The sequence below is a fragment of the Stenella coeruleoalba genome (genome assembly GCF_951394435.1).
Source record: "Stenella coeruleoalba genome assembly, chromosome: 19".
Lineage (NCBI taxonomy): Eukaryota > Metazoa > Chordata > Mammalia > Artiodactyla > Delphinidae > Stenella > Stenella coeruleoalba.
The window spans coordinates 35,266,698-35,278,817 of NC_137165.1; the positions used below are offsets into that span (position 1 = coordinate 35,266,698).

Consider the following 12,120-nt stretch of genomic DNA (forward strand, 5'->3'; position numbering starts at 1 on the left):
TAGAATTTTATAACAGGGTCATGGTAAGGAATTTGGATTTTAATCTAAGCATGCTAGGAAGCTATTCAAATTTTTTTTTACTGAGAGTGCAACATGGCTTAGTTTATTACATTTTGTATTTATTTTCATTGTATTTGTACTGTACAAAATTATTTACTTATGAGTTGCCTCCCCCTTCTAGAATGAAGTCTAGGAGCACAGAGATCTAATTTGCTTCACTGCTGTATCCCCAGTTCCTGTGTGCTCTCAATAAATATTTGATGAATGAATGAGTGAATGCTTTGTAAAAGATTACTCTGGCTATTTGGAGGATGGGCCATAGAAAGGGTAAGAGTGGAAACAGTTCAGTCAAAGTAGAAATGATGATGGTGGCTGGGATTAGGGTGGTATCTGTGCTGATGGAGTTAAATGGATAGATTTGGGGTATATTTTGGAGGTAGGTCTAAATTCACCTGATGAATTTCATGTGGAGGTGAAGGAAAGGGAGGAAATACTCCTAGGTTTTTTGTTTGAAATCCGGGGTAGGTGGCATGCCATTTACTGAGCTAGGAAAAACTGAAAGGAGAACAGCTTTTTTGTGTGTGAGGTTGAGGCATGGGGGGTGGAATCAGTTTTTATGTTTTGGGCATGTTAAGTTGCCTCGTTGACCTTAAGTGGAGATGTCCAGGTGGGTAGTTGATTCCATGAATCTGAAGCTCAGGGGAAAAGGTCAGGGCTAGAAAAATAAATTTAGGAGTCATCAACATATAAATGGTACAATGGAATCATACCAAACAAGCATTTAACTTATTAAAATTGAGTTATACATATTCAGCCAGAGAGTGTAAGAAATACTTTACATTGTGTGATTCCTTTACACTCAAGTAAAGTAAGTGTGGAGTGAGGATGAGATGAGAGATGTGAGTCTGCTGTACCCTCAGATGGAGTCAGTCCCCAATTCTCTCATTGTGGGAGCAGCTTGCTGTTCCAATTGTGTCTGCTCTTTAAAAATAAGTATTTTTCATGAAATGTGGCTCCTGAATGAAAGCCCCAAGTACTTTTTCATCTATTGCTCAATAAAAACAATTTATCTCAACATGGCAAGGGAAAAAAAATCAACTGAGTTTTTTAGGAAATGGAGTGTTAGTCTTCAGTTTGGCACATAAGTATGGCCACAATCATGTGTAAAATCAACATGTATGAAACCACAACTTCTGTAATTTATAAGTGATTTAAGTAGTTTCCAAGAGTAATTACACTTCATGAGTTTTTTTTTTTTTCTTTATGAGCCGACTTTAGAACCCAATCCCTATGTAAGTGGTCACAAACCCATATCTAAAAGCACCGTCATAAATGTGATCACTTAGAGACATTGTGTGACTAGGGAAGAGAAGGGGACCCAGAACTCACCTTTAGAGCACACCAGCATTTAGAGATTGGGTAGAGGAGGATATAACTATAAAACAAAAGTTTGAGAAGCAATCAGTGAGGTAGGAAGATGAGGAATGTGGTGTCCTGGCAGCCAGAGGAAAGTTTCAAAAAGAAGGTAGTGATCAGATGTTTCAAAGGCTGTTGAGAGGCTGAGCACGAAGAAAAAAGATCACTGAATTTGGCAACATGGAGGTCACTAGTGACCTAATATCAGTTTCAGTGGCATGGTGGCTGGAGATGATTGAGCGCTAGAGGTGGAGAAAGGGAGACTGTGATGAAGCCAACTCTTTTTTTTTTAATAAATTTATTTATTTTTGGCGGTGTTGGGTCTTTGTTGCTGCACGCTCTTTGTTGCGGTGCACATGCTTCTCAATGCAGTGGCTTCTCTTGTTGCAGAGCATGGGCTCTAGGTGCACTGGCTTCAGTATTTGTGGCTCGCGGGCTCTAGAGTGCAGGCTCAGTAGTTGTGGTGCACGGGCTTAGTTGCTCCACAGCATGTGGGATCTTCCGGGACCAGGGCCCAAACCTGTGTCCCCTGCATTGGCAGGCGGATTCTCAACCACTGCGCCATCAGGGAAGTCCCTGAATCCACCTCTTTCCAAAGGTTTAACTGAGAAGGAAAGCAGAGAAGTAGAGTAGTAACTAGAGGCAGATGTGGGTTCAAAGGTGAGTTTTGCTTTTTTTTGGTATAAACCTGGAGCAAGTTTTCACAAACTCCATCTTTTGGTTTGTGCCTTTTTCATACTTTATTACATTGTTTTTTTAAAAATCACAACAGCAGTATCAAAGACAACCTATGTACAAACATTTTACAAAAGAAATATTGCTAGTATCAGCTGTAATAAGGGCAAGCTGAAGAATAGATGCTGAGTTTCTGGGCCAAAGTCTGCCCTCAAAGACATCTAAAATGTGTTCAGGCAGCTGAAACAGGCTTCTTTCTGATGACAAGCATGTGTGGTCGGTAATATTAATACAAACGATGGTAAATGAGGATACTACTGGGCCCAAGTAGCGAACTCCTCATCAGGAAGGCCACCATACAAGTGGAGCTAATCCAATAACCTAAACCCAAGACAGTAAAAGCGCTGTTTCCCATCTGAACGCATTTAAGCCTTCAGCAATGATTGCGTCACGTGTAAACGATGCTGGGTTGTCATACAGACACTTGATTCTTATACATAACCCTATGCCAAACTTCCCTTAACTCTCGAGTCAGGTTTCTGGTTGGACCGAAAGGGGAGGAATTTTAGAAATGCTTCCTTCAGGACAGAAGTCAGAAAGAGAGGTGATCCTGAGAACAGGATCTATTAAATTTGGTGGCGGCGGGGGGAGGCAGGAATTTGGGAGGAGGAATGACTCCTTGGGGCCAAGAATGAAGCAGCGTGACTCACTTGGGTCTGGGACCTTGCTGAAATCTGATCCCCACCCCACCCCAGCCCCGCCGGTATCTACAAGCTCGGTTCCTTTCTCATCTCCCCCAGTTCCTTCATCTCCACCTTCTTGTACTTCCCCGACTTCCTCCGGTTGGTGATCACCAGGACGGTCACGCCGGCGACCAGGGCCACCACGACCACCGCGATGACGGCGATGAGGCCGCTGGTGAGGCGCTTCATGGAGAACTGGGGGGACTTCTCATCCAGGAGGTAGATGAGCGTCCGCTCCAAAAGCAGGGGCTCTCCGCGCACGCGCACGTCGAGGCCGCGGTGGCCGGTGAACAGCGACTCGCCCTTGACGTCCCTCTCGAAGCAGTAGGTGGCGTCGGCGATGTCAGCGGCCTCGGCGATGTCCACGTCGCCGGCGACCTTCTGCGACGTGTTCTGCTGCAGCTCGATCTGGATGGTGGGGTGCTCGTAGTGCACGGCCGCCACGAACTTGGGGTGCAGCGGGTCGCGCTCCCGTAAAAGCCGCCGCAGCTCGGCCTCCAGGTCCGAGGGGTTGAAGGCGCGGGCGGCCGGGCGGTGGCGCAGGTCGATGAGGATGGGGTGGGTGCGCACCAGCTCGTCGCAGCGCAGGCTCAGGTCGACCTTGTCGGTGCGACGCATGCCCACCGAGTTCACGCACCACCACACGGACGTCTGGTTGCACTAGCGCGCCTTGAAGCGGCCCTGCTGGTCGCAGTCCGGGTCGTACAGGCCGTCGTTGTCCAGGAGCGCGTGCTCGCTCGGCCTTACCAGGGCGCGGACGCTCTTCCGGGCGCTCACGCGCGCCTTGAGCAGCAGGCACTTGGATGTGAGCGTGGAGCAGTCGACCTCCAGGCCCGAACCGAGCACGCGGCACAGGCAGCGGCCCCCTGGGCCGCTCCGGTCGCACACGGTCATCTTGCTGGTGGGGCACGTGCACTTGTCCTGCGTGGCCGCTTGATCGATCACCGCCGCCAGTAGTAGGAGCGGCGGCAGCAGCAGCTACGGCGAAAGCAGCGCGAGGCCCGGACCCTGGGCCATGGTGGGGCGGGGCGGAGGAGTGCGGAAGGGGCGCGGGCTGGCGAGCGCTGGGGCCTCTTCCGAGCTCGGGCTCCGCTGTCTGAGAAGGTCTCCAGGTGTCTGGGGTTTTGCTTTTTGTTTTTGATGTTTTTAAGGATGGGTGCTAGGGAATATTTGTAAATTGCAAGGAATGGTCCAGTGAAAAGATGGAAATTTTGATGTAACAGAGAAGGGAGAAAATAATGGGATGGGCGTGAGATGAGATTTTGTCAGGGAGTGTTGGAGGGCTGAGGAGGGAAGAAATTATATGAAATAACATCCTCAAAGAGTGGGAAAATGAACTTACTGGGAAAAAGCAATAATACCGATGGGCAGTGAATGCTCATTTGAGTTGGAAACAATGAATTAAAAAAGAGACTAATCAGCGTGATTCAGCTACTTAGATAAGGGTGTGAAGAAGTTGTATTGCTGGATTTAGCCGGGGTTAAAGTATTTTCAGGTAAATATGATAGAGGATTATGGCAGAAGTCCTTGTGCGCCCTCTCCCGCCTCAAAAAGGTCCCCTGGGATTGATAGTTCAACAGAGATTTGACCTCCTGAAACCCAAGAAGAAAGGGGAAAATCGCTGGGAATGGCAGTCTTATTCAGAATAATACTCTGGGTTAGATTAATAATCCAACTTGCTTCCCTTCTTTCAGAGGAAGGAATTGTATGGAGTATTGAATATGTGCTCTATTTTACTTTCATAAGCATATAGTTAGAGTAAAACGAGTCTGAGTTTAAATTCCTCCCAGCCTCTCCACCTGCCAGCTGTGACCTGGTCAAATTAACCTCTCTTGGTCTAATTTCCTCATTTGTAAAGTGAGGATTATGATACCTACAGCAGGATGGTTATCAGCGTTAAGCTGAGCTCATAGGGCAATGGTGTATAATGGAAAAAGCATGGGTTTTGGGTGTCAGAAAGACTTATGTGTGAATCCAGTTGTATTATTTAATAATTTGACCATTGTAGGCAGGTTATTTCACTGTTCTGTGCCTCAATTTCCTCACTGGTAAAATGGGGATTATAGCATTATAATATCCTATAATCCTACCTTGAAGGCTAGGAGTAACACTGGTTCCCCACACAGAGATCAAAATGGTGGGAATTGGCTTAGGATTCTATCTGTCTATCTACATTTATCCATATTAGAAATATGTATTATATATATGTGTGTGTTGTATAAAGCTTTTGGAACAAAATCTCAAACACAGTAGGTGCTTAATAAATATTAGTCCTTTTCTTTCTTGCAGTCCATTCTCTTAGAGCTATAGTTCTTGGCCTTAACAGCACTTTAGAATCCTCTGAGAAACTTAAAAAACAAAAGAAAACTTGGTCCAACCCCCAGAAATCCTGGTTTCATTGTTCTGGAGGAGCTCTCTGGCCCGTAATTTTTGAAAGCTGCTCAAGTGAATCTAATTGCACTCAGGATTAAGAATCACTGCTAGAATTATCTTTCTAAAGCCCAAATGAGACTATGTTGCTTCTCTGCTTAAAAATTTCTCATGATTTTCCACTGTCTACTGAGTGTAGTCCGAGCTCCTGTGACTTGTACGCCAGACCCTTAGCAGTGATTCTCAACTCTCTCAGGACACATGACACACTCCCATAAATAACTTCAGCTTGAGTTCAACTGCCCCCAACCCTTTTACTTAGCAGTTGTGTGATCTTAGGCAAGTTACTTATCCTCTGTAAGCTTTAATTTTATCATCTGATTTTGCCTTTGCTTCTTCTAACTCTGAACCTTTGTACACGTTTTTTTTTTTTCTTCTTGGAATGTCCTCTCTCTTTTTCCTCTCTGGGAAATGCCTTATATTCTTTGAAATTCAGTTTATATGACTTATGGTTACCAAAAGGGTAAGGGGGGGCAGATAAATTGGGAATTTGGGATTAACAGATACACCATACTATATATAAAATAGGTAAACAACAAGGACCTACTGTAGAGCACAGGGAACTATATTTGATATCTTGTAATAACTTATAATGGAAATGAATCTGAAAGAGAATATATATATGTATAACTGAATCACTTTACTGTATACGTGAAACATTGTAAATCAACTATACCTCAACAACAACAAAAAATTCAGGGGCTTCCCTGGTGGCACAGTGGTTAAGAACCCGCCTGCCAATGCAGGGGACACGGGTTTGAGCCCTGGTCTGGGAAGATCCCACATGCTGTGGGGCAGCTAAGCCTGTGAACCACAACTACTGAGCCTGTGCTCTAGAGCCCGCGAGCCACAACTACTGAGCCTTCATGCCACAACTACTGAAGCCCACGCGCCTAGAGCCCTGCTCTGCAACAAGAGAAGCCACTGCAATGAGAAGCCCATGCACCGCAAGGAAGAGCAGCCCCTGCTCGACGCAACTAAAGAAAGCTGCATACAGCAATGAAGACCCAATGCAGTCAAAAATAAATAAATTTATTTTTAAAAAATTCAGTTTATATGTTGTCTGCTCTGAAGCTTACCCTGAATGTCCCCTCCTTGACATAGTCCCTCTTCTTTCTTTGAGTTTTCATGCCACTTTGTAAATGCCTCTATTTTAGCTCTTTTCCTGTTGCATTGTAATTTTGTTTTCCACATCTGTCACATACCAGACTTTAAGCTTTTTGAGGGCTGGGCCTGTATCTCGTTTATCTTCATATTATGTTGGCCTAGCATGGATACTGTTTCATACTTAAGTGGTCAATAAATCTTGTTGAATTAATGAAGTGAAATAAAATAGACAAAGATTCCTGAAACTGCCAACCGTGTGGATTTAGGAAAGGACCTATATCTTTTGCTTGGTGCTTTGTAATAAATTTTGGCTGAATGAGCGAATAAAGTCAAATGAAACTGTCAGACTGATATCATTTTCTACCTTGACAATGTCCAGCTGACTCATTAAGGGACCATTTCCTCTTGGGGAAAAAAACAAAGCAAAACAATTAAAAACCATCGTCAATAAAAGTGGTGAGGAAATTGAATCATGGTTTTGTATAAGTGGAATTTCTCCAAAAACCAGTATGGTCTGACTGGTAGACACACATGGTTTCTCAACTGTAGCAAGTGAGAACACAAATTTTGTATAATGCTGCAGTGGGAGCTGGTTGGGATATCTTGTTGTTATGGACAGAGTGATCACTTCATGTCCTAAAAGTATGTTTTTGAAAATCTTTCTCTCCTCCACTCCCTGCTTCTCATTCAACAAACTTTGGCATTGTTTTCACAGTGTGATCGGCATGGACTTGGGCTTAGAGATGCAGAGATAGACACAGTCCTTGCTCTCAAGTAGCTTAAAGTCTGCTAAGGATAGGGACTAAAGTCTGTTAGAGTCTGTTTTCAAACAGAGCAAGAAAATTCCCTAAGCACTGTATAAGTTATAGGAGGTAAGGGAGTGTTTTCTCAGTGGTGGTAGGATGGGATGGGCTTTGTAGGAAGTTAGGAAAGTTTTATAGAGGAAATAAAGCTTGCAAACCCTTAAAAAAAGATGTTGGCAAATTAGACAAGACGGGCAAGTCTCTTTTAAATAAAGGGAACAGTAGCAACAAATGTAAGAGGGTATGAAAATGCCTGTTGTGGGACTTCCTGGTGGCGCAGTGGTTAAGAATCTGCCAGCCAATGCAGTGGACATGGCTTTGAGCCCTGGTCCTCTGGGAAGATCCCACATGCCACGGAGCAACTAAGCCCATGTGCCACAACTACTGAGCCTGTGAGCCACAACTACTGAAGCCCGCACGCCTAGAGCCCGTGCTCCGCAACAAGAGAAGCCACTGCAATGAGAAGCCCGCGCACCGCAGCGCAGAGTAGTCCCCACTCGCCACAACTAGAGAAAACCCACCCATAGCAACGAAGACCAAGCACAGCCAAAAAATAAAGAAAATGCCTGTTGTGTTTGGGGATCTATTAGTGGTTCAACAAAACCTGAAGTGGATGATGCAGCAAGAGGTGGAATCAGACAGGTGGGTAAGGACTAGCTCCTGTACACCTTATGGGTACGCCAAAGAGCTTGGACTTGATCTTGTAGGCATTGAGAGCCATTAAAGGATGTCAAGTTAGTGATATAAACAGCTTTTTAATTTTAAAAGATCACTCTAGCAGCAACATGGAAGGGAGGCAAGCCTGGAGTCAGGGAAACCAGAAGAATATCACGGTAGTAGTTTAGTGAGGGAAGAAGGCAGTAGCAAAAGGGAAGAGGAGACAGGAGCAGATCTAAAGGACATTAAGGTGGGGACATTGATAGCACTCCCTTAGTGATTAGATGTAGGAAGACGGAGAGAGAGAAGCCTAAGGTAGCTCCCAGGTCTCAAACTTTGGTGACTGGGTGAGGGGGCCTCTGTTTATGGGGATGGGGAATATTGGAGGGCTAGGATAGTGTGAGAACAACATAATAAAGTTTAATTTTGAGAAGGTCTGAGTTTGAGATTTCTGTGGAACACCTGAGTGGAGTTTCTAATGGTCATTTGGAAATAGGAATTATTTCTTTGCAAAGGGAGCTAGAAACTTCTAGATCACAGCTTCAGGGTCTTAATTAAAAATAAGCTGAGGAGAGAGTGATTGGCTATAGATAATAAACACAGCAGCCATTCACACAGACAAAACTCTCACTTTCCCTGGGGCTAAGTTTTCAATATCAAATTCTCAAGCCTTACCCATAGTCTTGTACTTTAGAAATCCAAAGCAAGTACTTAAGGAATCCAGATTCTTACACTTTTTGTACATTTCTGTTTTGCCATCAAGAGTCCAATGTACAAAATGTTAAGAGTCAAAAGTATAACATGTTCTTTCCAGGCTTTAATGGAAGTTTAACGCAATATAAATGTAACCACTCAAATATGCTCGTAATCAGGACAGAATTCAAGTAAACATCGCCAGGACCAAAGCTGACCTCACGGTGGCACTCCAGTCTTGTCGGAATAAAGGGCTCTGGAATCATCTTACTAAACTCTTAAGTGGACAGTCCACTCTGAAGTAAAGAGTTGGCATAAACTCTGGGTCCATAGGCCACACAATTAAACTACCTGGGGAGAATTTACAGGGAAGGATATCCTTTTGTTTTTAAATCCGCTCTGACCTAAGGCTGGATCAACAGTACAGGGTATGATATGGCAGCAGGTCTCCATCCAAAAAAAGAAATTTCACCGGGGTTCAAAACTAACCAAAATAATACCCTCATTATTAGTTATTAATAGCTACCATTTATTGGTACCTACTGTGTGCCACATACAGTTCAGAGTGCCTTTCATATTATATGAGCTCACTGAACTCTCATACCAGCTCCGTGCAATTGATAATTATTCTCGTTTTTCTGAGGAAGAAGCTGAAGCTCAAAGACATTAAGTCACTTGCCTCTCAAGTCATCCAGGTAGTAAGTATCCATGCTGTATTTTGAACTCAATCTGTATGATTCCAAAATTTGAGGTCTTTAAGCAAGGCTGCATGGCCTCGTATTATTGATGCCAAAATTAAAGCAGTAACAAATGAAACTTTGTGGTTTTCTTTGGGTATAGACTGTTTGGATTGAGGTGGTTTAAATAATACTGTATTTAGGGAGATCTAGTGAGGACCCCTATTGTGAATTTGAGGCCTCTTCCTGAAACTCTTCACCACCTATAAGAAACAGGATATTTACATATTCACAAAGTATGTCCCACAAGGTATTTATTAATTACAAAGAGAAAAAGAGCAAATTTACAATGGAGAAATCTTGCAGATGCTATGTTAATACAATAAAGTATAAATGAGAAAGCAAATGTGGTAAAATATCAATATCTGTGCCACAGAGAGATTCTTTTCCTTTTACAGTAGAAAAAACAAGGGGACAGGGAGGTTCTGTTGACAGGATTGGTCAGCGGTGGAGCAGAGGACTAATTTCTATCTTTGATCTCCATCTGTGAAAGCCCAAAGCCCACAAAGGTTTCCAAATGAAATAGTTACCTTTCTAAGGGGTAGAGAATTATTGATGAATCCTGGACTCTATATAAAGGAAGACTCCCAAATGAAAGACACAAATAATAAAACTCCAGAATAATGTTATTATACTGATTATAGACGGTAGAGATGGGAGTTAGTTGTCCTTACTCCTCCAATGCTTAATCAAGAGTGTCAAAGCATATTTACAAAGCATTTTTTAAATGCCTTACAGACTTCAAAGCCATAAATAGCTTCTCTGTCTCTCTAGGGCTAAATGCCAGCATTTTTGTACATCCTCAGTCTAAGAGAATTAACCAATCTGTCTATTTCTTTAAAGAACTGTTCTTTTAGTGAGAAGGAAAAGATGTCTAGAGAAGCTTTTTGTTCAACATGTCGGTGTTCGCATGATTTACAGTATAATTAACCAGCCCTGTAGCACCAGCAGACCAGCTCCTTTTACTATTCATCATGTTTCCAGTGACTTCAGATCATCAACTCTGTTGGGAGGAAATACCTCCTCCTTAGAGATGTAAAAATATTATGTCCCTGATCATTCCCACAGCCAGAATGTGATCCATCCTCATATAAGTATTGTTTTTCAGATCTAAGGGATTCCTCCCCCACCCCATTATTTTTGCACATCATTACTCTCAGAGCTAAAATCTAATTAAATAAATACATGCAAAATCTAAAACTACTTAGGAAGAATTTTGTTATTCAATTGCTTATAATTACCAGAACACATTTGTTAAGATATGAAAGTCTGGTAACTCAAAATCTAAAACAAAATACCTATGTAAACAAATAGGTAATAAATGTTATCACAGATCTATTTTAGATCTCTATATTAAAACCTTATTAGGCATCTAAAAAACTTCAAAAGTGTTCACTTTGGGCCCAGTAATTCTACTTCTGAGAAGTTACCCTAAATATACACCTCCAACAATATGAAAGTACGTATGCATGAGGTTAATTATTGCAGCACTGTTTGTATTTGCAAAATAAGGGACACAACCTAAATGCCCATGTAGAGGAGAGATGTTGAATAAACTATAGTACAAGCACATAATCGAGCACTACACATCTGTAAAAAAGAGTGAAGAAGACGTTTGCAAACTGATAAGGAATAATTTCTAGGATATACCGTTTAGTGAAAAAAAGCAAAGTACGAAAGAGTATCTGTAGTATGCTACCTTTTGTGTAAGAAAAAAAGGGAAGTGAGAAAAATACACAAGTGCCTGCATTTTGACCAAAAAGCAAACCAGGAAGGATAAACCAGAAATTAATGAGATTACTGTTACTTACAGGAGGTGGTTGGGGATGAGTTGAAAGGGTAAGTAGAAGGTAGAAAGTGACATTTCTCTTGAATACTCCTTTTTATATAGTTCTGTCTTTTGGATCCATGTTAATAATTCATATATTAAGTAAAACACACACACACACACACACACACAAATAGGGGGAAAGCCTGAAAATGGAGCACAAACAAATCAACCTAATGGTTTTAAATGAATAATATAAACACATTGAAAAGCACATTTTTGTGTGGGAGGGAAAACTAACTCAAACCAAGTAACTTTAGAATATGATATTTTTTGCTATATACTCTCAGACTAAAGAAAAAATGAACTGTAAATGAATGTTAAAATGAAATTGGTTTGTTTTTTTGCAGTGGTTGGGTTTTGTTTCGTTTTGATAGCAATTCTAAAACTACTTTCTGTGTAATCTGAGATTGAGTGAAGAAGTAAATGTATAAAATATATTATAAACAATGAGATTCAATTTTCTCACTGAGAGAAAAGAGAGTTACAAATATGGAAAGAGAGAAGAGTAGAATGAATTCTATAGTATTGGATTAGAATTGGACATGACAGCCCTGTCCACTGAGAAAGCCCAGAAGCAATGACACCCCAGGAGCAATTTGGTTTCTAAACTCTGTTTGCTGCTAAATGGAGCCAGGGCCCCTTGGAGGACTGGCGGATTCTAGAGCTAGAGCTGGGAAAGAACAAGATGAACCTTGAACATCGTATTAAATTAGTAAATTAGGAAATGCTCAAAGAATGGTAGGACAGGTCAGAATGACAAAAAGAGCTGTACTGAAGGGATTAGTACCAGCCAAATCTGGGACAATTAAACATAAAAATAAATACTGATAGTCATGTATTACAACCCACCGCGTAAAATAAGAACACATAGGCATATAAATAAATGAAAGAGTAAATAATGTGGGGGAAGGGAAAGTGAGTCTCAATAGAATGTCAGCTAATAAATTTAGAAGGAATGATGGAATTAGAAAAATCACTATTTGGCAACCATCATAGTAATAATTGAATAATCAATGGATGGTAGAATG

The 12,120-nt window shown here is 42.0% G+C and overlaps 2 protein-coding genes across 2 annotated transcripts; both read right to left on the reverse strand.

Moving 5' to 3' along the window:
• Positions 1–2,856: 2,856 nt before the first annotated feature.
• LOC307177935 (tumor-associated calcium signal transducer 2-like) lies at positions 2,857–3,491 on the reverse strand. Its single transcript, XM_079905494.1, has one exon. The coding sequence runs from the start codon at positions 3,450–3,452 to the stop codon at positions 2,859–2,861; it is 594 nt and encodes a 197-aa protein (XP_079761620.1). The 5' UTR covers positions 3,453–3,491; the 3' UTR covers positions 2,857–2,858.
• A 3-nt stretch (positions 3,492–3,494) lies between these two features.
• Positions 3,495–3,728, reverse strand: LOC307177936 (tumor-associated calcium signal transducer 2-like; the record flags this gene model as incomplete). The annotated part of the gene is made up of 1 exon (XM_079905495.1): positions 3,495–3,728. One exon carries the CDS (start codon positions 3,726–3,728, stop codon positions 3,495–3,497), a length of 234 nt encoding a protein of 77 aa, XP_079761621.1.
• Positions 3,729–12,120: the final 8,392 nt, after the last annotated feature.

Bases quoted from the DNA above. Each gene is read 5' to 3' on its own strand.
- LOC307177935 (XM_079905494.1), bottom strand. From the start codon at position 3,452: ATGCGTCGCACCGACAAGGTCGACCTGAGCCTGCGCTGCGACGAGCTG.